General features: G+C 50.8%; 1 protein-coding gene across 5 annotated transcripts in view; it reads left to right on the top strand.

Moving 5' to 3' along the window:
* The window catches only part of PTCH1 (patched 1), a 67,996-nt gene that overhangs the window by 5,618 nt on the left and 38,166 nt on the right, over positions 1-24,212 (top strand). Inside the window, exons 1-3 of one of the 5 annotated variants that reach the window (XM_079108822.1) lie at positions 3,007-3,431; positions 5,143-5,335; positions 22,971-23,160. In XM_079108822.1, the coding sequence (XP_078964948.1) occupies positions 3,240-3,431; positions 5,143-5,335; positions 22,971-23,160 (575 nt within the window). In that variant the 5' untranslated portion in view covers positions 3,007-3,239. Of the gene's footprint in view, positions 1-3,006; positions 3,432-3,996; positions 4,444-4,471; positions 4,636-4,753; positions 4,904-5,142; positions 5,336-22,970; positions 23,161-24,212 lie in introns of those variants that run through there. The other 4 variants (XM_079108823.1, XM_079108824.1, XM_079108825.1 and 1 more) reach the window with 4 other exon arrangements.

Below are 24,212 nucleotides of genomic sequence, written 5' to 3'. Positions count from 1 at the left end.
AGGAGTTATGAGTTTTGAATTTCCGCGCTGGCCGGGCACTAGGGTCCTCCTCCTGATCCCGAGAACACCCCCAAATGCTTGTACACCCTTTGTCTCTCCTCTCCCGGCGCCACATACGTTTTGCCGGCTCGGAGTTCCGGGAGCAAGGCCTCCCAATAAAACCAGGAAGAAGGAAAAGCCAGAGGGAAGGTGGCGAGGCCAGCCAGGGAGGGAGGATGTGGAGGAGGAAGAGAAAGCAGGGGAAAGGGAGCTGAAAGAGCGAAGGGAAAGAGGCAGGGATCGGGAACCCCAGAGGCAGGCGGCTGCGGGGAGGGCTGCCGGACCGGACCCCTGCGGGAGCCGCGTGCACCGCCCCGGTGGCCGGCGCGCCCCGCCGCAGCCCCTAGCGGGCCCGAGCGGCGGCGCGGGGCGGCTGAATGGGCAGGCCCCGTGCGCGCAGCCATTGGCCGGCGGCTGGAGGCCGCGCGGGCATTGGGCAACGTGAGGGGGCCGGTCCGCCTTCAGGAATGTACTACGGCGCGTCCGGCACGTCCGTCTGCGCCGGCGGGGCGCGCGCCTCGCTCGGGCTCCCGGAGGCCGCGCGGAAAACTAGGAGGCCGCCCGCCGCGGGCCCAGCGCACCGACCTTCCTACCTGCTCGGCCTGGGCCGCGCGGGCGCAGCGAGTCCTGGAGCCCGGCGCGCGCATGCGGACGCACCGGGACACGCGCGCGCGCACGGGCAGCTTGGCCCTGGGTCACGTGGTCTCCCGGGCTCCGCCTTCTCCCCCGCTCCTCCCCCTTTCCCTCCATCTGGGTTTCTTTCTTTCCTTTCTTTCTTCTTTTTTTTTCAATGAACACAGACCGTGTGCATCTTAAAGCCACACTGCCCCATTTCACGGCTCCAGGCGGCTTCTCGCTACCGCGGGTCCCTCTACAGTTCAACTCCGCAAAGGAAAATAAAGAAAAAATAAATACTAAAATGAGACAATCGTGGGTTTGTGGTTCTGGTGCCTACTTCAGGGAGGAACTTAATTTGAAAACGTAAGAAAAACACATTCCACTCTTTAAAAAAAATTTTTTTTCCTCCCTGAAATAAAGAACGTAGCTGTGTAGACAGTTTAATTTCTCTCTGACCCCAGGACCCAATCCGAGAGGCCGCGCGTGTTTTTTTTCCTCAATGGAAAACGAGTCCCCGGCATGTCTTGGTGACACTAGACGCGGTTTCGGGACTAATTCTTGCTATCCGCGCACAATTTGTTTCGAATGAATCTAACATCAAAGCCTTTATTCTCCCTTACGTCACGCTACTATTAAATATAACAGGATGCATACCGACTTTTGTAAAAAAAAAAAAAAGCTTAAAACTTTTTATAAGGACGCGGTTAATATAATGTGCTCATACAAACCCAAAATAATCAGGAGGTTTTTTTTTGTTTTTTTTTTTTTCCCTCAAGGAAACATTCCATTTATCTGGGTTGTTAAAAGGATTCTGTTGTTTCTTTCACTAATGTCACATTAAAGATTCAAATTAAAACTCTTCTGCTTCCACGAGACTTTCAGTGTCTGGATTCCACGTTTCTAGAACACTGACTCCTTCAAGCCAGCACTGTGTTGCCGTGGGGTCTTTCTGGGGGGAAGGGGGGCGAGACGGATTTTTTTAAAGGGTGGCTTTTCTCAACGTTCTTACTTTCCTCTTTAACTTTCCATTTTGTTTATCTTAATGCGAGGCGTTGTTCCCTGCGAGAGCCTAAGTCTTGCCTTTAGTTATAAAAGAAAAGAGGAGGAAAAAAAAAAAAATCTGGCACACACTGGCGCACTATCCACCACCCTGTCATTATTGGTGCAGGCCTGGGAATTCAAGCCGGACCTCCCAGTATTTTCTACAGCTTGAGGCCAAGGTGCCTCTGAAAGGGTTTTCTTTGAGGAATTTCAGAAATTGTTTAAGCGCTTAAAAAAATATTACATATCCCCCCGTGTCTATCGCGAGGCAAATGCTCGTGTGTGCGCGCGCGCGTGTGTGTGCGCGCAAAAGGCGACTCACAAAAAGAAGACACTGTTGAAAAGAAAAGGAATAAGAAAGAAAGGAGGGGGGAGCATTCCTTAATGGAAGTATTGCATGCGAGAAGGTTGGCGCTCTCGGAGGCTCCCCCCGAAGCCGGGGATGCACACACTGGGGTTGCCTACCTGGGTGGTCTCTCTACTTTGGTGAGCTGTTGCTAAGCAGCTAATAATAGTCATGTTTGCTGAGTAATTTCTGCCCTCCGCGAGCCAATCGCGTCGCAGAAACCCAAGCCATCTGACAGCCCCGGGGGCGGGAGCTCCAGCCTTTTTCTCTTTCGCTCGCTCTCTCCCCCTCCACCCCCTCCCCTCCTCCTCCTCTTTCTCCAAATGGAGAGAGTTCTTTTTTTTCTTCTTCCATCTCATCTATTGAATCAAGGAGCTGCTGCGGCCGCTGCCCGCTGCACACACACAGAGCGGAGTCCCCAGGTCCCGGGAGTGAGAGAGGCGCGCTGCGCGGGGGCAGAATGGTCCAGCGGGTCGGCGTGGAGTACCAGAAAGCAAAGTCCGGGACCGAGCAGCCACCGCGAACCCAGCAGCCAAAGCCCGAGCAGCAGCTTCAGGAGCCGCCACCGCCAGCAGCAGCAGCCACGGGAGCAGCGGCAGCGGCGGCTGCCCGGGCCCGGCAGCGCTGAGACCCGCCGGGCACCCTCCGACCCCTCGGCGGCGGCGGCTCTGCGCTTGCCCTCCGCGGCTGCTCGGGCGACTCGCGAGGCGCCGAGGGAGCCAGCGCGGCCGGCGGGAGCGGCAGGGATTTACTGGCGCTTTCTGCACTGAAGGGGTCGCGGCGCCGGGCGGGGGGCGGGTAGGGGGAGTCGGGGACCGCGAAGAGCGCCGTGGAAGCGCCCGAAGGACAGGCTCGCTCCGCGCGCCGGCTCTCGCCCTCCCGCGAACTGGATGTGGGCAGCGGCGGCCGCAGAGACCTCGGGACCCCCGCGCAATGTGGCAATGGAAGGCGCAGGGTCTGACTCCCCGGCAGCGGCCGCGGCCGCAGCGCCAGCAGCGCCCGCCGTGTGAGCAGAAGCAGCGGCAGCAGCAGCAGCAGGTCTGTCAGCCGGAGCCGAAGCCCGAGCAGCCGGCGGCCAGCAGCGTCCTCGCGAGCCGAGCGCCCAAGTGCGCCGGGACTCCGCAGCGGCGGCAGCAGCAGCGCGCCGGGCCGCCCGGGAAGCCTCGGTCCCCGTGGCGGCGGCGGCAACGGCAACATGGCCTCGGCTGGTAACACCGCCGAGCCCCAGGACGGCGGCGGCGGCTGCAGCGGGGCCCTGGGCCGGACGGCCGGCGGCGGGAGGCGCAGACGGACCGGGGGGCTGCGCCGCGCGGCCGCGTCGGACCGGGACTATCTGCACCGGCCCAGCTACTGCGACGCCGCCTTCGCTCTGGAGCAGATTTCCAAGGTGCATTTCAGACTCTTTCCTCTCTTCTCCTCCCACTCTTTCCTCCCTCCTCTTCCTCTTTGGGATCGCCCCGCCACTCACACACTCTCACACTCTCTCTCTCTCTCTCTCTCTCTCTCTCTCACACACACACACACACACACACACACACACACACACTCACACATACACACACCCCTCCAGGAAAAGCAGCAGACAAGTGGGGATTGAAAAATTCAAACCCTCCCTCCGGTCCTGGGAGGAAAGGGCTGTCTGAGGTCCGCAGGGGGTGGAGGTGTGTGTGTGTGTGTGTGTGTGTGTGTGTGTGTGTGTGTACGCACGCCCTCCCTGGCGTGCCTTTTCCGGAGCATTGGAAAGCTGTCCAGTGGCCCACCTCGAGGGCGCCCGCGGCACTGCCCTGCCCCGTGCCCCTTGCCCAGGAGCTCCCTCCTGCACCCCTGCCCCTATTTGCAGCCCAAAACCCTGTAACGCTGCCACATTTCTTAACATCTTGGAGGGGGAGGCGGAGTAGAGAGAGGCGGAGAGAGGAAGGGGGGAGGGAGCCGAAATAAAGGTGGTTTCCTTTTTTGGCAGCCGGTTTTACTTTTGTTGAGCATGAAATCTCTGCTCCCTTAAAAATTATCCTCGGAAGAGGACATCCCCCCTCTTCTTTCCCATTTTTTGAGCCGCTTCTCCTCAGAACCTGACGGGGAGAGGGAAAGTTGTAAACAAATTGCCACCTTAAATCCGCGGTGTGGGTCTGCAAAGCGGTCGGGTTCATTGTGTTTACGAGGCTCGCTGAAATGTGTGGAATCCGGGGAAGGCGAGCACCCAGACGGGGGCCCGCCGGGGCCGCGGCCAGCACCGGGGCAGCGCCGCCGCCGGGAGCAGCCTGTGCCCAGCCAGGACCCCCGCCTGCGCCGGCCTGGGCCCTTGCCCCGTGCACTCGGCTGTTTTTTAACGTTTACCCCGAAGGGAAGGGAGTGGAGGGAAAGATCCATGTGGCTGCCCTCTTCCGATCACAAATATTGTCGTAAGTTGCAGATGGCTGCCCCACTTCCTAATTCGGCTCACACGGCGTCTTCCAAAGCTGTGGAAGCGGTGGGAGTGAGCGCCCGCGGCCGCGCTCACCACGTGGATGCCCACTTAATACCACTCCAGACGGGGGTCCAGATGGGGGGACTCGCAATATATTGTTCCGAAAGAGCGTTCGGTCCCTGCACGGGTCCTCACCCGGGCACCCCGAGGGGTGATGGGTGGTGCAGGATTTATGGGAAAGGGGGACGTGTTGTGCTGGTTAAGTGCTGGGCTCAGTCGCTGGGATTACGCAGCCCCTCCCCGTGTCGGGGGTGAATATCTATCGCCTGTGTCGAGTGGTTCGTCTCGTTGCTTTGGCCTGCCGTTCTGTGTCGCCGTCCCTATCCCCAGCGCCCCAAGTCACACTCCAGGAAGCTGTGCAGGCCACGCGTGGGGGCGCCCCTGCAGTCCCCAAGGTGCATCTCTCACACTGCAGCCTGACTTTGATTTATGAACCCCCCCCCCCCCCCAAATACACACGCCTCTCGCGCTGCCTCGAGCCTGGGTTCCAGCCCAGAGGGAGAGTCCCTGCGCTGCGGCTACCCGGGCCCCCCACTGCTGTCCGGGGATCCCGGGACGGGTGCGCGCGAGCGGGCGTGGGCGCGCGGACCGCGACTCCCCCGGCGTTCACTCCTCCCTTCTGCTTCATCCCCAGGGGAAGGCTACTGGCCGGAAAGCGCCGCTGTGGCTGAGAGCGAAGTTTCAGAGACTCTTATTTAAACTGGGTTGTTACATTCAAAAAAACTGCGGCAAGTTCTTGGTTGTGGGCCTCCTCATATTCGGGGCCTTCGCAGTGGGATTAAAGGCAGCTAATCTCGAGACCAACGTGGAGGAGCTGTGGGTGGAAGGTAAGCGACCAGCGCCCGGCGCTGCGCCCGCCCGTCCCTCCCCGGGCCCAGTCCCTTCCCTCCCTTCCCACTGATGAAGATATTTGCCAGCACACACCTAGAGCCTCGCTGTGGCCGGCGAAACCCCCTGCCCGCACCAGGGGGAATTGTTTATTGTTTGGGCGCCTGGCCGGGAGCCAGGCCCGCCCGACAAAGGCCGCGCTGTAATCTACTCGGGGCGCTGCGCTTTGCTAGGTGTTGTGGGAGAGAGTGGCGAGGGCGGGCCGGCGGGGGCGCGGGCCCCTCCGCGGGGCGGACCACTCGGCACGGCCGGGGGTCCTGGGCTCGCCACCGCCGCCGCCCGCCGGGGCCTCGCCCCGAGACGCGGCCCGGGGAAGGCCTCCGCGGCCCCGGCTCCCCCGCTCGGCTTCCTTCCCTCCCCCGCCCCCACCCACCGCGTCCAAAGAGAAAGGCGCGGGGGTGGAGAGAGAGGCCACCCCTCCGGCTGCTGGGAGTGTGCGCGCCCCCGGCGGCCGCGGCCGCCGCGCTGGGGAGGGCGGGGGGCGGGCGCAGCGCGGGCCTGCGGAGGCGGCGGCGTGTGTGGTCCTGTTTTTGGACAGCTTTCAACTCTGGGGGAAAAAAACATTTGTCTCAAGGTACAAAAAAAAAGGGGGGTGGGGGGGAAGGAGCTGAAAAAAATAGTAAAGCACAGACTGGAACGCATGTTTGCAAAGTAGATTAATGTTTCCTCGCGGGTGGGGGCTTTTTAAATGGAATTATTCTGCGCGAAGGCTGCTTTTTGCAGGCAGAAAAAAGAAATGTGTTTTAAGAACGCTGGCTGGAAGGGAGGGTCCCGGGAGCTCTCCCAGGGGTTCTGCCAGGCTTTTGTGCATGCATGTTCCTCAATTTGAGGTTCTTGACGCCGGCCTTAGAAAAGGAATTGTAAATTTAAAATCCATACCCCCCCAACCCCAGGCGGAAATGGTTACATTCTTTTGGTGGTAGGGAGTTTCTTTTTCTTTGTAAATTTTTTTTCCCTTATTTTTCTTTTCTTTCTTTCTTTTTCTCTTTTCTTTTTATTTATTTTTTTCCTCTCTTTTCATGTTGGTTCTCAATTATCTTTTTGAAAAGAAAAGAATCATACTGCCTGGAAACATTTTAACCCCTTAAACATTGCTCGGGCTCTCTCTTCCAAGTGGGTAGGAGTGGAGGATTGAAGTAGTTGCGCAGATACTTCAGAACAAAAATACCTGGGGCACGACTAGTCAAAGTCAAGATTTGGAAGAGAAGAGTTACTATGCATAAATTGCTTCAGTGATCCCTTTCTGGATAGTGTTGGAGACTAATTTCAGAGAATATTTTAGTCTTGCGACTTTCTGCAAGCCTATGGTGGCGTATTTAGTTAAGAACTGACAATTAATAATTCAAATAATTAAGATCAGAAAACATTCCTGCCTTAAGTAGCTTGGTCATTAATACAAGTGTACTTTGGATTGAATCCATTAGGTCGTTTCCCTCAGTTTGGTGCTTGTCATAGGTAGATGAAAGAATGGTTTCAGTGAGCACTTATTATGTCCCTAGCAAGGAGTTTATTGAGTGTACTTGCACTGAGTTTGGGTTCATAGATGAAATGGGTCTTAATAGTTAAGTGGAGATAAGAAGCTCCTATGGAGGTGAGGAAGGGTACCTGGATAGAGAGGGGAAGGAGGGGGTTCTAGCACGGAGCACACCACCCTCAGCAGGGGCCTGGAAGAAGGACCTAGTGTTGGCTCTATCAGCGTCAGGAGGACTTGGGTACCCACCCTGAGTATAGTAGAGCATCCAGCACAGTGACTCCTGAGGTGGGGCTGTAATGGGGAAGGCCTGTGATTGGCTGGCCTCAGAGAGCTGTCATAGGCTCATGCCTGTGTTTATTTTGCACCTTTTGGACTAACCTACTTGTTGCCAGTTGACCACGATGACGAAAATTGGTTTTGTGTTGTTTAAGCGATTGTTTTCAACAGGCCTTTAATAAATTATGTGATTATGTGAAATTATGTGATTTTCTTAACAGTATTATTTGTAGAGAGAACTGTTTCTTGGTCATCCAGCTCACTTCAAGGCCAACTGGTGTAGTAGGTAGCCACTAGAGACACAGTCTGCTTTTTTTCCTTTTTGTTTTGTTTGTTGTGTGGGGCCTTGGGCATGCAAGGCAATTGCTCTACATTGAGCTTTAGCCCCAGCCTCTGAGCACTTATCCTCCCCCGGCCCCTGCATTGATAACTTCAGCATGGCTCCTTGGTTCTTGGGCCAAATATTTGATACTCATTTATTGAGCAACTGCCACATTCTGGGAATTCATTGTATGTTTCCCATGCCTTACAGTTGAATAAAGTAGCTATTATTTATCTCCTTAGCTATTATTTATCATGCGATAGTGTATATGTTTTATTTCTAACAGTTATTGCCCTATCTTAAAAGTGAAAAACTATGGTTTACCTACATGTTTCTGTCCACTTGACCTACTAATGACTGAAGTCACTTAATCCCTTACTGCCTTGGCCTTGATCTGTCATCCATCCGTCCATCCATTCATGCATGTGTGCATTCCATGCTAGATTCTGCCCCTGTAGAAGAAGCAAGTTTCATAAATGCAGGTGAACTCAGCCAGAGAGACTGCCACGCTGGTCCACAGGGTTCATTTCTATTGAAAGTAGATGTGACTGTAGAAGATCTTGTGATCAAATGAGCTGGGGGTCATGTCAGCACTTGGTAGAATAGTTTGAACATTTGCTCTCAGGAGTGAGAATTTCCTGCTGCCCTAGATGTCAGTGGAGGTCAGTGAATTAAATTAAGTGCCATCCCCAAATTTGGGTCCACTTGGGTCTCAGTCTTTTGGATAAACTTTATCAATATCAGCAAAGATGTCTTTACACGGTGCTTTCTTAGTTAAAACAGGAAGGGTTCTGGGCATGAGATTTTTCATGAACTAGGTATTTGCTCCACATATAAACCAAATGAATATTTGGTTGTGTATTTCCCTGGTTAAAAAGCAACCAAAGAGAAGAAAGGGTAAGATTTAAAGGGAAGAGGGATACTGAGGGACAGTTTGGAAAAAAATGATTACTTTTCTTGTGATCAAAGAAATGGCACACACATGACATCCAATTGTCTTTGTGTATATGTGTGTGTGTGCACATGGGCTCAATGCTGCGTTCTCATGTCTGCCCAAATCTATTTTTAAAACAGCCGAGTTCAGGGACCCACTTGATAGCCATGTCTTTGATTTGAGTTTTTATGCTTTAACATGCTGGGGAAGATAAGGATAGTTTGAGTGCATTAGCCACAATGTGCAAACCAATATATACCACACATATGCACACACACATGCATGGGTGATAAGAACTTTCAGGTTCTGTTAAGATATTCATGTAATGATTGCCTTTTAAGAAACTGTCAGTTATATGTCAGGTGCCAGCTTGGGTCTTGGGGTTATATTATTTGCAAGTCATTCATGTCAAAGCCAGCTCACCTGTGAGTGGAATAATGGTAAGTAGAATTGGTGCAAGGATGTAGTGGACATCTGCCCTTAAAAAAACACACGACAATGGCAGCAAGGTGGGAAAGAGATGAACTGATATTTAAAACTAGGAACACTCTGCACATGTTTGCTGTGCCTTCTGTGCACCAGGCCCTACCCATTGCAGAGGAAGCTCGGTGAAAAGCCACAGACCCTGCCTCAGGACCTCCACCCAGCAGGCCCACAGACTCATCCTGGCAGTTGATCTGCAGAGCTGTGTTGCCATGATGGCAGAGCAGCCAGGGACGCCTTCTCGCCTTCTCAGATGACCCTAGGGAGGAAGTAGGGGACTGGAGGGTGGGGTGGGGTGAGTGGGGGATATCCCTACAGAGGGAACATCAGGGACAGCCCTCAGAGGATAGGGGTGTGGCCTCCACACCTCAGGCCCTTTGCTGGGGTCCCTGAGGTGGAGGTGGGAGCTTGGAGGGCTTGGAAGGTCTGCAGGGCCCTTCCACAGGAGGTGTGGCTGGGAGCTGCAGCTCTGCCTGCTGGCCGTGGTGGCTTGTCCCTTGGTGTGTGCCAGCATATTTGGCCTCTGGTGTCTTCCCTGGACACAGATGGCAGCGGGTGTATTTCCATCTTGCCCTTTTCTCTGCTGGCATTTCCTTTTGTTTAGCGGTTTTATCCTCCTAGTCCCCCTTAATATCTATTTCCCTTCATGTCGACCCCCCCACACCAGCCTCCCTCTCTCTGTGTCTGTGGTTGAGAATCTCTGGTGACAGAATGAACATTCATTTATCTCTTGGAGCTTTGAGTTCTTTCCGAAAGCTTGCCCAGCCCCAGCCTCCTTGTCTGCAGAGGGTACCCACTTGATGCGTATCCATATTGCCATGGTGTTTGCTGTTAGTGGCTCGAGGCCAGCATTGAGGGAGGGTGAGTTTAAATGTTGTTTAAAAAAGAAAAATAGGTTTTTTTGAACTGGAGATTAAACCCAGGGCCTTGGAAATTCGAGGCAAACGCTTTGCTACTGAGCTCCATCCCAGCCTCTTAGGAGATTATTTTCAATGAAAAAATACATGCCCATGTCTGTAGGTGCTCCCAAGTTTGTACCTCGATGGCGCTGTGCCTCTGTGCTCTTGAACTCAAGTTGGGTGCTTGGCTATGGAAGACCCTTAAGATCCTTCTCCCTTCCCTGCTGTGAGGGGCTGTCCTTGCCTATAGGATGGTCCGCAGTATCCCTGGCCTCCACCCTCTGGATGCCAGTAGCACCCTCCTGCCATATCAAGTAAAATGTTTCCCTTGGTTGCCAGAAATCCTGGGGAAGTGGGGGAGGGGTGTACAGAATCACCCCAATTGAGAAGCAGTGGTTTAGATGAGAAGTCATTCCAAGTAAAAGATCCATGTTGTGCAAGTGGAAAACGGGGTAGCCCGAGGGCTGCAACTGTGTCGTGGTAAAGGCAAGGGCTTGTGATCTGGAGAAACCCTCCACGCCATCCCTCCTCTTACCTTGATGACTCCTGCCAGGTCATACTACTGTACTACGAATTTAAGTTTTTAATTTTTCTTTACTTAGAATGACATTCTGTCTAAAATTTTTAACTGCTATGAGGAGAGGAAAAAAGGCCATGGGAAAAAGAACACTTCGTCCTTGAGCGCTTGGTGTGGGGTGTGTGGCCACTTTTGGGTGAAGACCTTGTTGCACTTAGTCCCAGCAGGCTGGAGGCCTTTAGCACGAAGGGGACTTCCTAGAAAGCGTTCATAGAGCTTCCCCAAGCGGGAGCCGTGGTTAGCTCTGGTCTCTTTCTTGCACCCTGGCAGTGCCTTCTGGAGCAGGACCAAGGCAGGCGAGGGACTGATAGCAGAGAGGGACTCCACCAGAGGGGCAGAAGGGCCCTGTCACTGCCGCCCTTCCATGGTTACCCCCCATTTCTGCTCAGTGGACTGTCTGTCTGAGGACATTTCACAGGCACAGAAAGACAATGAAATGCAGCTTTCTTGTGTTCCCTGGACCCCTGCACATTATTATTTTTTTAATGAAGACTATTTAGATAGGTGTTTATTAGATTCAAGCAGCAGCTGCACACCAGAGGTAGAAGCAGGTGTGCTATTCCTTTCATATTTGGAGTCGGAGCTTGAAAACCCAAAATCATTAACTTTAAAAATATCAAATAGCAGATGCATAACCTGAGCCTGAGGTACCTCCCACCCGGGTGGCTGACCAGCCCCTGGGAAGCCCCTCTATCTCCCTGCTACCTGCGTTGACCCTCCCGGAAGTCGAGAGGCCAGGTTGGGCCGCAGGGTGTCTCAGATACACATAATGCCGCTTGGAAGTTCCAGCAGATGACAGTTTGCAGATGTACGAGCCGCCGGCCGCGTATGGAGATCTGCGCTGCAGCTGAGGCCGGATTACTGCCGGCTGGCCGGCCTGAGCTGTCTGGTCTGCCCAGGGCCTGTTTATGTTTCATTTGGATTTCTCCCTCAAAGCTGACCTGCCCGTGACCCCCAGAGCCCTGTCCACTCGGGGCGAGCTGGGACTGGTCTGTCCTTGCTGTGCTTCTCATGTTGGGGTTAGGGGGCCACAGTGCTGCAGGGAAAGGGTCTGCTGATGGGGCTGCCCCCCACGTGGCCCATGCCCGCCATGGGCTCAGGTGAGCCCTAAAGAGTGTGCCCATTGGCTCAGGGCATGTGTTCAGCTCTACAAGTTTTGCTGGCTTTTAACACAAATATGGGGAGATTTTATAGTTATTTTAAAGGGAGTCAGATTTAACAGAAGCCATTTTGCAGGACAGTATTTGGGCACTATTTTGATACTCTGGGGGGAGTTAGGACATCCCTAAGGATCAGGACACCTGTGTGCTTTTGTGTCTGTGCCCCTCATCGGCTCCCCAGACCTCTTCTGGTTCCTTCCTTCTTCCTGTTCTTGCTCCCACCCTTACTTCTACCTACCCCTCCACTCCTAAACTGCCCAGGCGTTTCCTCGTGAGAGGATTCTGGACTTACCAGTGTGGAATCTGAAATGGTCTTATGTCTGGTGAGTCACAAACTGACAGGAGGGAATTAGAAAATTTATTTTCTGAAACCGGCTATAGTAGACACTTGATGGAGAACCGCCCTTGCATCCTTGGGTTTCTTACGTTGGTTTGAGTTGGTTCCAGGACCAGCCCAGTGAGTTGGTTCTTTGATGGGTTCCTGTCAGCAGATGTGTGTCTCCTACTGAATGTGCTTGACAGCTTTGTGGACTTTGGAGGTCACTTTAGAAACCATTAAGTTCTTTCAGTGTATACCAAACCACCAGAGGGCATGAGAAATATGTCTTGGTGGCCTGTCCTTACTGTGGCACATGAAACGGGAGAGTGGGTCCCGTGGTGTCCTGAGCTGCTAAGTAGAACAGACCCTGACATCCCTCCCAGGCGCCCTCCTTCAGTCTTTCGCTGGATGGTTCCCCTACCAAAGCCAGTAGGAATATGGAGTTGGATAGAGATCGAAGAAGATGGATATCCTTATCCAGATTTTGGCTGACTCTGAAGCCTTGAATGTTCAGTCCTCGTGAGAGGTCTTGGTTGACATTCCAGAGAGCAAAGGCTTTGCTTGGGGGGGGGGGGGGGGGGGGACTTTGCCTGCTCAGAAGGAGGAAGCTCCTTGGAATCTTCCAGTGGGAACATTCTTTAAAGACACAGAATCAAAGTATAACTCTCCCATACCTTGTTCTTTGCCGCCAGTCTCTGACTTTGCGTGCTTTATGATAATACTTCATAATTTTTAAATTTCTTTTTCTCCCTTTAGTTGGATTTAGGATGCTCCTACCCCTTTACACTGCATTGCCTGATTTTGCCTACATATGTACCCTTTAACTAGGTTTGACAGATATGATTAGCCTTCCAAATCAATAGAATGCTGTCATTGAGAAACTGCTTAACTCATAGGGAAGTCTTCAGGAATTTTACATGTAAAGAGTTGCATCCTCAACCCCTTCAGGAGAGAGATGGCTATTGTGTTTTATTTGGGGTTTGGAGCATAGTTAGAAAATACAGTTGTCATGTGTTCAGGAAACTTTCTGTGGTGGGCAGTCAGGTAGCTGCTAATGAATAACAAGGTTGTTGTGGAGAGATTTACAGTGTGGAGGCAGGACTTTATTTCTGATCCAGAAACCCAGGTGCCAGTTGGCCCGAATAGTCCACACTGCATGTGGGTCCCATAACACCACTGGCCATGAAAGGCAGGCCAGAGAGAAGCAAGTCCCCATATCACAGCACAAGCTTTGTTTATTATTATTAGAATAAACGAAAAGAAGGAGTAGATTTACTCAGTTCAGCAACAGAGATAGTTTGCAGTTATTGATATAAACCTAGAACAGTGAGCAGAAGGAACTGGAAATGGGCTTTGTTAAGTCAATGTGCATGATTATTTTTTTTTTTTTTTTTCTTCTTAAATCATTGCTTAAGGGCTTCTGGCCCCTAGCTCAGGAATCTTGCCCAAAAATGCCAGATGTATTACACAGCGAGTACTGCAATGTAAACACTGCTCCGTGCCATGAGGCAGGGTGGTCCATCTCCTATTTAAGGAGAGTGAGAGATTGAGAGGGGAGGAGCAGGGTGGGCCCTCGCTGTGCAGGGAGCCGGCGCAGTAGTGGTCCTGGTGCTTTGGGCTGCACGGTCAAGATTTGGAACTACAAAACCCAGATAAATTAACACTGTGGAATGAATGGCAAAAAACAGTCAGTGGGACTGGGATGCCAAAGAGGGCAAGATGTGGCTTGGATAACGTTGCCTCATTAGGTAGATAAATTTATAAAATGTGGGAGGGGCTAGGGATGTAGTTGAGCGGTAGAGCGCTTGCCTAGCTTCGGTGAGGCCCTGGGTTCGAGCCCCCCAACACACACTGAGCAGAACGGGGGTGGGGAGAAAGGTGGTCCTACTGGCAGCGCCCTCAAGCTCTCCGAGCTCTCTCCTTGGAGTGGGGAGGGGCAGTCCTCCTACAGCATTAGCCTTGCGTTCCTGTGAGCCTCATCTTTGTCATCTGCTCCCCATTCCATTGAAAGGTGAGGGAAGCCAAGCCAGGAGAGGCCCCACTTCCTGCAGGACCCCCTACATGTGGGGGGAAACCCGTGGGTGGCTTCACCTGTGTGCGAAGCCAAGAGTCATCACAAGGCTGCTCTGGTGTTATGTCGCGCTGGTGGGGGAGCCCACGACAGGGTGCAAAAATCAATGGCCTTCCATTTGTTCCTGCTTTCTGGATTTAAGTGAGGATTCTGCTAAAGGCGATCATTTGAAGATGAGACTGCAAGCGGGCACCTGGGGCCACTCTCGGGTCAGATGTGTCACAGGGCCACTGGTAGGGAAAGGGGATGGGAATGCCTGGGCATCATCTGTGCAACCACACGGCCTCACACTGCCCAAACTCAGGGGCTTTGTAAACTAATATGAACATATTTTGTGAGTTAGGAAGAAATCAGAATTCATTTTGAATTTAAGGCATTATTAAAATAACTGCACTAATATTGTCCTGATTCAAGAAATTAATTCAGTAGAGTGATCCGGGAAAACTGTTTTTTCCCTTTTTTGAATTCTCCCATCTCCCCCAACCCCTGCTCCCTGATTTCCTTTGCTCCTTTAGTGGGAAACCAGAAACCTTCACAAAATAAGACTTACACATCACACACAGCCCCTTTTCAAATAGAGGCTTTCTAAGCAACAAAATAACAAAGAATTTTTCCTAGCTGCCTAAGAAATTATTTCTTTCCTTTTAGCTGATTGCCCCCCCCCCAGAAGTACACACACTGTTGTAATGAGTAAAAATTGATAAATATGATACCATTGTTTGAGTCTATGCATGATGGGGGGGAATTGTACATGTTTAATACTTTGCTTAATTGCAAACAAAGTTTGCAATTTAAGAGAATTGGGATTAGGGCTAAATATCTATTAACTGCTCTTTCTAGAGATTTGGGGAATAGGATGACCCTTTTTTTTTTTTTTTTTTTCTTTTTCTTTCTTTCTTTCTTTCTTTCTTTTTTTTTTTTTTTTTTTTTTAAATAGGCTACAGTTTCACATGGCTCCCAAAAGAAATCCCTCTCCCTTTTTGTTTCCCACACCAATTGATTTATCATTTTGCTTGCAAGCAGATCCAGAATGTTAGGGCAAGAACACACTCACTTTTTTCTCGTAACTTTTTTGTTGCGGACCGAAACCAGTTGACTTGAATAAATTTTTCTGAGGCCTGAATGTAGCCAGCAACGTGGAAAAATCTTGCCATTCAGGGCCATCTGAATGTACATTTCAGCCACACAGTAAGCTGCATTGGTACGCACTGGACTGCTAAATACAACCATTTTTCGCAGCAGCGAGTTAGACAGGTGATTAGCATAATTAGCACCGAGTAGCTATACATATGGTAATGCTGAGTGTGTAAATGCCAGCTGCGGTGTAAAATTTATGTCAGGGGTCGCCAGGGCTGTGCGAAAGTATTGTGTTCCAGCTGCAGGTCAGGGCCGCCAGAGCTTACCTCCCTTTCTCTTGTGGGTGAATAGTCCAAACAGAAGAGTAGGACAGAAATATAACAGATACGGCTTTGATGGGACAGCCGGTTCTGTGCACCAGGGGCTGCTCTGTAACACACACACTAGCACACACTTGCAGAAATCCCATGACTTTCTCTGCAAATCGTGTTCACTTCGTGCAGGGTCCAGACAAGCGGGGGCTGGAGACGGGCCATTCGGGTCGGTAAATGGGCCAAGTGATCCCCTTGGAGGAAAAATTGCAGCCGCTGGAGTTTTACAGGAGTAGAAGATCAGTTCTGGTTTCCTCCTCGCCCTCTGACCCCCCACACCATTCCCTCCCCGGCTTTCCTCCTGGTTGGTGCTGCTTTCCTTCACATTGGCCGGTGGGGAGGGCTGCTGGATGGGTTAGTGATGAAATTTTGTTTTAGAAAAAAGGAACCATTTCATCTCGATGGTGTGAACCTTGGAATAAAATATGAGGTCTCCTTGGTGGGACTCTTCCTAAACTGCTTGACTGGTTTTGAAAAAGGGCTAGTTTTTCTGTGGACCTCCCCCTCCCCCATGGGCAGCTGTACTTCCTCCCCTTTCCATGTACCCACTACATTCTTCATAGATTAAAAAAAAAAAAAAAAATCACTGAAAGGACAATCCTGAATGGCTCACACACTTTGAAATGCCCAGTGGGGGAATTTATTGCTATGATGAGTTGATACATTTTACACTGAAGCATTTTTCCACGCCCCCGCTTTTTTTTTTTTTTCTTTTTTCTTTCTTTTTTTTTTTTTTTTTTTTTTTTTTTTTTTTTTTTTGGTGGCGGTAAGCAGTGGTGGTGTTGACAGAATATAGTTCACACCATGCTGACCCTGTGATGAAACTTCCTCACGGCACCAGGGGGTCCTTATGTACTGGCCCCTAATCCAGCTAATCCTGATGGCAACAAAATCATGAAAGTGGCCCCCAGTGACGCGGGACTCCCTGCACAGATGCAGAGGAAGGAACAGCACTGGAGATAAATCAGGCCAGCGTGGGGCTCGGGCAAGGCCAGGAGGCTGCCTGCAAAGGTGGGATCCGCATTGTCTCCTCCCCATGCCTGCGCAACTAGGAGGCCAGCAAAGAGGCCCAGGCTGGAGGACGGCAGGAAGACTGTTCAGAGCTGAGCGGTGATGTGGGCCCCACAGAAGCTCGGAGGAGGGAGCCCGCGTTAATGCGATGCAGCAGCGGAGCAGGCACTCGATTCTGTTGTACTTGGGTTGCTTTCTGTTTTTATGATTTTTTTTTTTTTTTTTTTTTTTTTTTTTTTTAATGAAGACTCCAGGCCTTCGCTAAGAACTTAGAACTTGATCAAAAGATGTTGGCTCGTTTCCTGGTCCCGATGCCCGGTGGCCCGAGCGCGGCACCTCCCCGCAGGTCATACTTCCTGCAGACCGATGGGCTTGGCCCATAGCATTTCCGCATGCTGGTGTGGTCACGGGAGACCAGAGACGGCTCACAGCTTGGGAAGGGTGCTATGGGGGCATAGAGGGCACTTCCGGCTACATCCTGCAGGAAGTCAGGAGCAGGCTTCTGCTGTCCTTCCGGACAGATGCAGGGTCTGCTCTGGAGTTGGTGGCCCTGGGAGCTGCGACAGGCAGCAGGTCTAGCGCGGGCAGAGTGCTGTACTGACCTGATTGCGTCCGACAGGGCGAGCGGGTTGGTCTTAGGGAAAGCCATTCAGAGGGAGCAGCCCAGGCGAAGCTGGTGACAGATGGCACCGCAAGCTGCCGGCCTGTGGGCTGGGGGCAGTGCTCTCCACAAAGCGTGCGCGCCGGAACCCTGCATGCGGCTGCGCGCCACCTGCGCTCCGCCCTCCGCGCTGTCTGGAGAGGTCCCTGGGCACAAGAGTGGCAGTGTCCTGCGCTGTCTCTTCGCAAGGCAAATACTCTGGGCTGTGCGATTCCAGCATTTTCCCATGGCAACACCCAAGGGCAGACTCTCACCAGGAGGAAAACCGCCCAGAACCTTTGGGCACAGTTGGCTCCTCCTCCGAGTGAGGCAAGAGGAGGGGCAGCGCGGCTGGACGCAGCCCGGGTGTGCCGCCCGTGGCAGATACTGCACCTTCGCTTTTTAGTTTGGAAGATGAGCCGTTGCCCATCATTTTGCTGTTACCCGCTTTTAGAGGTTTATACCATCGCACCCTCACAGTAACCGACCCCTGAAAGAAGGACCTGATGCCCCAGCGTGGGGTGGGGCGGTCTAGAGGCTGGCTGTTAGATAACTCTCGGAATTAATCAAATGCAAATGCTGCTCTTGCATACACACAGGCCCATTTTCCTAATTGGACTCTGAGTGGGCACTTTTCAGGCTGAAAGGGTCATTTGTTTTGACTGATTGACTTTTTTGAGGCTTTGGGGGGAATTAATATCTTGTACAGATGACTGCCTGTTCCCAGGACGGAGACCATTCATTCGTCTATTCATGCAGCACTTTGAGTGTGTGCCATGCCCCTGGTATGCCTGTGTTCTCTGCACGTACAGAGGTGAGGGGACAGAAGTACCTCCCTTAAGGGACTTGGAATTTCATGGGGTTTAAAAAAAAAAAAAAAAAAAAAAAAAAGCCAACTGGTCCCTCTGGTCATCTTTATGTGTATCACAAGAAGATTGTGCTAAAAGGGTTTTTTTTTTGTGTTTGGGGGTTTTTTTGTTTGTTTGTTTTGTTTGTTTTTTGTGAACAGGACAGACACGCCTTCAGCTCTGTGTGAAAGGCCGGGGTACAGCAGGCAGAACTGTGTCTACAGTGCATTGCAGTTGTACTGTCCAGAGGTGTGGGCCTTTTAGCCAGATGGTGTCCCCACCTGTGCTGGCTGTTCTTCGCTTTGCAAAACTATGCTTGGTTGGTTACGTTACTGAGGCTCAACCATTTGGGGACTCAAAAGGCAGCCCTGGACACCTTGGGTTGGTTTGGGGAGGAGAGAATAAGCAGAGCTTGATCAAGGAGCTCTTTGCAGAAATGGTGCCCTGTACCTGCCTCTTTCAAATTATTGGTGTGAACCTTGAGCTTTGGGAGGACACTTTGCAGAATTTACAGGGGAAGACTATTTGTATGTAGCCCTCATGTCTCAAAAATCTCTGAGGCAGCATCATTGTCTCGTAAATAAAAATGCCTATTTTTTTATGCATTCTTATGCGTTCTGAAAGTTCTAGGTGTGAGCTTAACATGGTCTGACATGAGAATCTCAGTTCTTTTAGACCAGCTCCTCTGCTGGACTTGGGTTCTCAGATGGTGGCTCAGAAGCCTTGAGGCAGGGCCGTTTGACTTGGGATCAAAGTATCATCAGTGCTGCCTCTTACTAGCCAGGGGACCTTGGGCAAGTCACCCAACTCCTCTGTAAAGTAAGAGCAAGGATAAATGTTCGTCCCCAGGCAAGGACCTGGGCAGCTTCACTGCCAGTGTAGTGAAGGTACACTCACATCATCCTCTGAAGTGGTTTTGGCATTTCTGTCCCCATGTTGCAGAGAACGTTACTGAGGCTCAACCATTTGGGGACTCAAAAGGCAGCCCTGGAAACCAGTGCGCTCTAATCCCCATCCTCTCTGCCTGCCCAGAGCCCCGCCCCCCTCTTGACTTCTAAGTAAATAAGTGAGTTAAGGGGCTTGGCAAATGGAAAACACGAACCAGTATAAAATGTTATTTTGTGTCTTGTTCAAAGAAGCTGGTTGTTATTTTGTTAGAATTGTTGCTTGCAGGATGAAGAGAGGGGACTAAAGGTTGTGGTGGAGATGCATTTTGTTTTTGCACTGAGCTTGTTTTTAATTCAGATCTTGCTTTAAATTCACCTTTCTCCTGTCTTTCCTTTTCTTTTTTCACATAGAAGCCTTTAACTGTATATGTTCCTTGAAGAAAATTTTTAAAATAGAGATAACCCCTCCCCCCCAAAAGGAAAACGGGTGTAAATAACCCATACAACACCTGCCACCCTGCCACCAGGGCTACGAACGTGGTTCTCCAGCCCACAAATCCAACAATACTGGATTTTATGGTCTGTTCTGTCCTATGGTTATTTTCCTCTGTAGTATTTCATGAACATTTTAGATTATTTTTACAATATATAAGGACTTTGACCTTGCAAATGGAAAAGAAAAAGGAGAAAATCATTTTCTCCCAGGCCACGAGTATAATTTCAGTATCTGGAATTATACTCCACACTGTGGAGTATAATTCCACACTGTGGGTGACTAAAGGAGGACAGCGCTGGGCTGTCATTCAGCCACGATTCAGGACAGGCTTTTGCTAGGACTGCTTGCAGAAGTCAGGCAGGTCCGTGAAGTTGCTTTGTCTAGAGGAGTTTGTGTTTCTCGTAGCTTGTTCCACAGCACCTTGGGTGAATACTGACGTAAGACCCTATGAATGTCGTGCAGTTCATGACACAGGTACACCCGAGAAGGAGCTAAGTCTCCCCGCGCAGCCGTGAGCGATGTAATCATGGCCCCACCAAGCTCCAGGCACACACGCTCCTTTCTCTCCTCGCAGTAAGCCAAACCTGAGGGCTTTGCCGTTCCTCTGCTGGAACATTTCCACCCCAGCTCTTTGGTCCCCTTGAATGTCACTGCCCTTTGGGTCCTCCCAGCCATCCCATTTGAAGTCACCTTCCCCTTCACCACCCAACCTGGCTCTGCCATCCTGACTTCTTCGTGTCACTTGTCACACTCTAAAATCCCCTTACTGATCTGCCTGTGTGTTGCCTGTTCACGTCACTGGCCAGGGAGTCTTTGGAACAGAGCAGCAGAGCGCATGGATCTCATCCACCAAACGTTCCCACCACTTGGCACGGGAGGCATCTCCACAGATGCTTGCCAAATGAAGGAATTGCCCTGACGACTGCTGACCACGTCAAATGAATGGCCACTAACAGAAAGGCCATGTTTGGTTAAAAATAAAATGAAATGTTAGGCAAGGAATAGCCACATAGTATGTAAAAAGTAATCGACTGTAGTCATAAGTAGGGGATACAGCACAGGTGGTGGAGAAAATGTGAGCGGTCAGGTCTCACCCCTACTTGCTTGGTCAACCTGTGTTGTTAGTCTTGTCTTGGTTAAAATTTGTCATCACCTTGCCAAGGTATTTGTATTCATCACTCAAGCAAAGAGATAGAAGAGCAAAAAGATCTCTAATTCCAGAGACATGGCAAATGTACACTTTTATTCAAATCTGTTTGTTTTAATAAACATTGTAAAAACATAACAGACCCCATGAAGTGGTTTTTGTCTTGTTGTTTTTTTGGTAACAGGGGTTGAACCCAGGGACCCTGTCACAGAGCCACATCCCCACCCCTTTTTATTTTTTGAGACAGGGTCAGTCTGAGTAGCCCAGGCTGGCATAGCACTAGCTCTCCTCCTGCCTCACCCTCCTGAGTAGGTAGGACTACCAGAGTGCGCGACCTGACCTGGCTGACCTTTGTTTCATATTATGGGAACGTCATTGTTTTGTTTCTGAAAACTCCCATGATAAAATTGTGGGCCCGTCAGGCATGGGTCTGGAAGGGTGTAGTAAAATCCTCTCTGGGCAGCAGGCCCCTTGCAATTGGTTTTGTTATTTTGTGTGCACTTATCTCTTGGGTTGTGCCCTGTGGGTTACATAGTTGCAGGCAGCTGCTCTGATAGCCCAGGGGGAGGATCCTGCCAAGCCCAGACTGTCTGCATGGACACTTCCTCCCTGGTCATCACTTAACTGTCTATCCTCAGGGTTCTGGTTTTGAGTCACCTGGAGCTTTGAGTTTCCATCAAAGTCAAAAGAAGCACAGCGTTTAGTAGAAAGCCAAGGCCCAGGCTGTGCGCATGTTCGAGGAGGCAGGTGGGATTAGAATGAGTCTTGGGCTGGAGGCGTTGGATTGGAGATGCTGAGGCCAGTGAAAGCAAGGGGTGGACGGAGCAGCTCTGCAGCTTTTCAGAGGACACCTCTGGACCAAACATCAGCACGTTAGCCTCAAACAACTTCACCTTCAGAGGATGCGGATCGAGTCGACTCGGTGCGCTAGCTAGTCGGTTGGAAGTCGTCTGGTATCATGTATTGTGATTCCTGCCACACTGAGCCAGACCCTGCCTTCCCCCCGGGGAAGACACTGCCAGCAACATTATGCCCAGGAAACCTCTCCTGCTGGGGCTGGAACCCAAGGCCTTGGGCATACTAGGCAAGCACTCTACCAGGGTGCCACCCCCAGGCCTCCAGCGCTTTTAACTGGAAATTGATTATGAGGCCCTCAGCCACTGTCTGTGGCATTTGTCAAGCACACAGGGGTCTTGATGCTGTTAAGGAACCAGCTGATGCGGACACACGCTCACGCCTCATCCCAGAACTCCAGAGCTCCAGGCGGCCTTGGCGTCTGCATGAACCTGCACAGAGGGTCCTGCCAGCCTGAAATTCTGCACTAGTTTTCCTAATGAGGGCATTATTTGCTTTTTAGCCTGCCCCCTTGTTTATAAAATATGCCAAAAGAACTAAACGCCCCGCTGTTCCCAGTCCTTATTTACTTGCCCAAACCAAATGTTTATGTCCTTGAATACTAAACTTGAAGAAAAAGGATTCCTCCTCGTGGGAAAGCTAAAATCGCTGAGTTCTTTCTAAACTCTAGCTGGAGGCCTGCTCTTCAGCAAAAAAATCAACTTATGGGTGACTAGGAGCTCTGGGGACCCGCCTCCTTGGCCCTGGAGTGCATGGCCTGGGGAGACACTCGAGGGGCCCCTCTTGGTACCATCCCTCCAAGGTGCTTTCTGGGGCAGGTGCCACTTTTCTGAAGTTGCCCTGCTTCAAACAACAATTGAGTATTAGCCTGGACCTGAGGATGTAAAAAGGGTCAGAACAAAGCAGTTTGCAGAGTTGGTGTGGATAGTTTGGCCACCTGCACCCAGCTCCAACCAACCTGCTGAAGGGCTGGGTTGGGGCTGGGTGGGGCTTCCCAGCCTCTGCCAATTTGCAGGATCACCTGGGGAGCTTCCTGAACACAGGCCACCCACCCCTGGGTGACCCAGGACCTGCACCTGTGTTTTCTGGATGATTCTGATAGAACCACATCCCAGGGACGGCCCATGATGGCCCAGCTGATACCGCCTGCTCCTCCTCCGTGGGGTGCATCTGACTTGAATCACATTATTTATCTTCTCCTGGCAAGTTGCGTGCCCAAAACACACGTGCCACCTTTTCTTGTTTCTTTTTCCACAAAGAGAAACATTTCCTTGTTACCTTTGCCAGATTACTTAGGAGAAGAGTGTAAATTGAAGCCATTTATCTTGAAATGTGCTGCAGGGGCACATTGTTTATACAAGTGAAAGAAATTGTAACAGGGTTATTTGGTCTAGTCTGCAAGGAAAAGGTGTCTCGAGTTTTCCTGCCCCCTCCCCCCTCAGACACATGGCGAGTCCTTGAGAAAGCGCACAAAGCGTGCATCCGGTAGGTCTGCAGGAGTGGCATGCGGGTCAGCGCGGATTTTCATATGTTGGTCACATGCATGGTTAACCTTGCCCTGAATGGGTTGAGTACTGCTCCTCAAACGGCCCCCAGCGTGGCAGAGCACTCACTGTGTCAGAACCTGCCTCCGTGAGGGAGGCGACGCCTCGAACTTGTGGTGACTTTTTTTATTTTTTTATTTTATTGTTTTGCCGTTCTCACCGAAACCTGCCCGTGTTTGTCAGTTGGTGGGCGAGTGAGTCGTGAGTTAAATTATACTCGCCAGAAGATTGGAGAAGAGGCCATGTTTAACCCCCAGCTCATGATCCAGACCCCAAAAGAAGAAGGTGCTAACGTCCTGACCACGGAGGCGCTGCTGCAGCACCTGGACTCGGCGCTCCAGGCCAGCCGGGTCCACGTGTACATGTACAACAGGTGAGGCCGGGACAGGCTGCGGCCCAGGTCCCTCCTTGTTAGGTTCCCCAAAGGTGTCCCTGGAGCGCCAGTTCAGCTGGTGTTCTTGGGAAGCGTTTTGTGGTCTGTTTGTCCTGCTGGGACTGAACCTCCATCACTGAGGTCTTTTTTTTTTTTTTTTTTTTTTTTCCCATCTTGGTTTGTTTTTAGAATTTGGTCACAAAGCAAGTACATTATGGGTCGAGTATTCCTTATGCAAAATACTTGGGGTCAGAAATGTTTCTTTTTCGTTTTGTTTTATTTTTTATTTTTTTATTCTAGGTTTTGGAGTATGGGGTATTCCTAATGAGATATCTATTCTGGGGCTAGGACCAGAGTCTGAACATAAAATTCATTTGTGTTTCAAATAAAGTTTCTATCCATAGCCAGAAGGTGACCTTATATAACACTTTTAGCAATTCATGCATGAAACAGAGTTTTAGGGTGTGGAATTTTCCACTTGGTAGCATCACGTTGTCACTCAAGAAGTCTTGGACTTTGAAGTATTTCATATTTTCAAATTAGAAACGCTCAGCCTGTGCTTGATAATGTTTTTTTGGTAAGTATCTTGGGACCACCTCCAGTGACAATGCTTCTGACCCACTTGGGTGACCGTATATCTGGGCTATTTCATGTTCCATTGCCTAAGGTGTTGTTTTGTTTTGTTTTGAAATTGATGGTATTGTTAACATAGTGGTCTCTTAAGCTATTTTCAGAGCAGCTATATTTTGAATTGCCTTTATACAACTTACAACAATGCTAAGGAGAAAAAAAAAAGAGCACACAGAAAGCCAGACTGGGAAGTAGTTCCTTCTTTACTTTTTAGCCATAGTTGGCCTGTGTCATCAAACAGATAGGTTGGGGAGCCTCCCTGGGGATTCTTTATACATGAAGTAGATTCACACCTTCTTTAAAAATGCACCTGTTCGCTTCATGGCCAATTTAACAATGCTGTGAATCAAGTGAAAGTTTAGGAAGTGTTCTAGAACAGAACAATCCTTGTCCCAATGTATCTAAACTGCTGGTCACTTCAG

Source organism: Sciurus vulgaris, assembly GCF_902686455.1.
Source record: "Sciurus vulgaris genome assembly, chromosome: 13".
In the NCBI taxonomy this organism is placed as follows: Eukaryota; Metazoa; Chordata; class Mammalia; order Rodentia; family Sciuridae; genus Sciurus; species Sciurus vulgaris.
The sequence above is the reverse complement of the archived record's forward strand: the minus strand, read 5'-3'. Positions and strand labels throughout refer to the sequence as shown.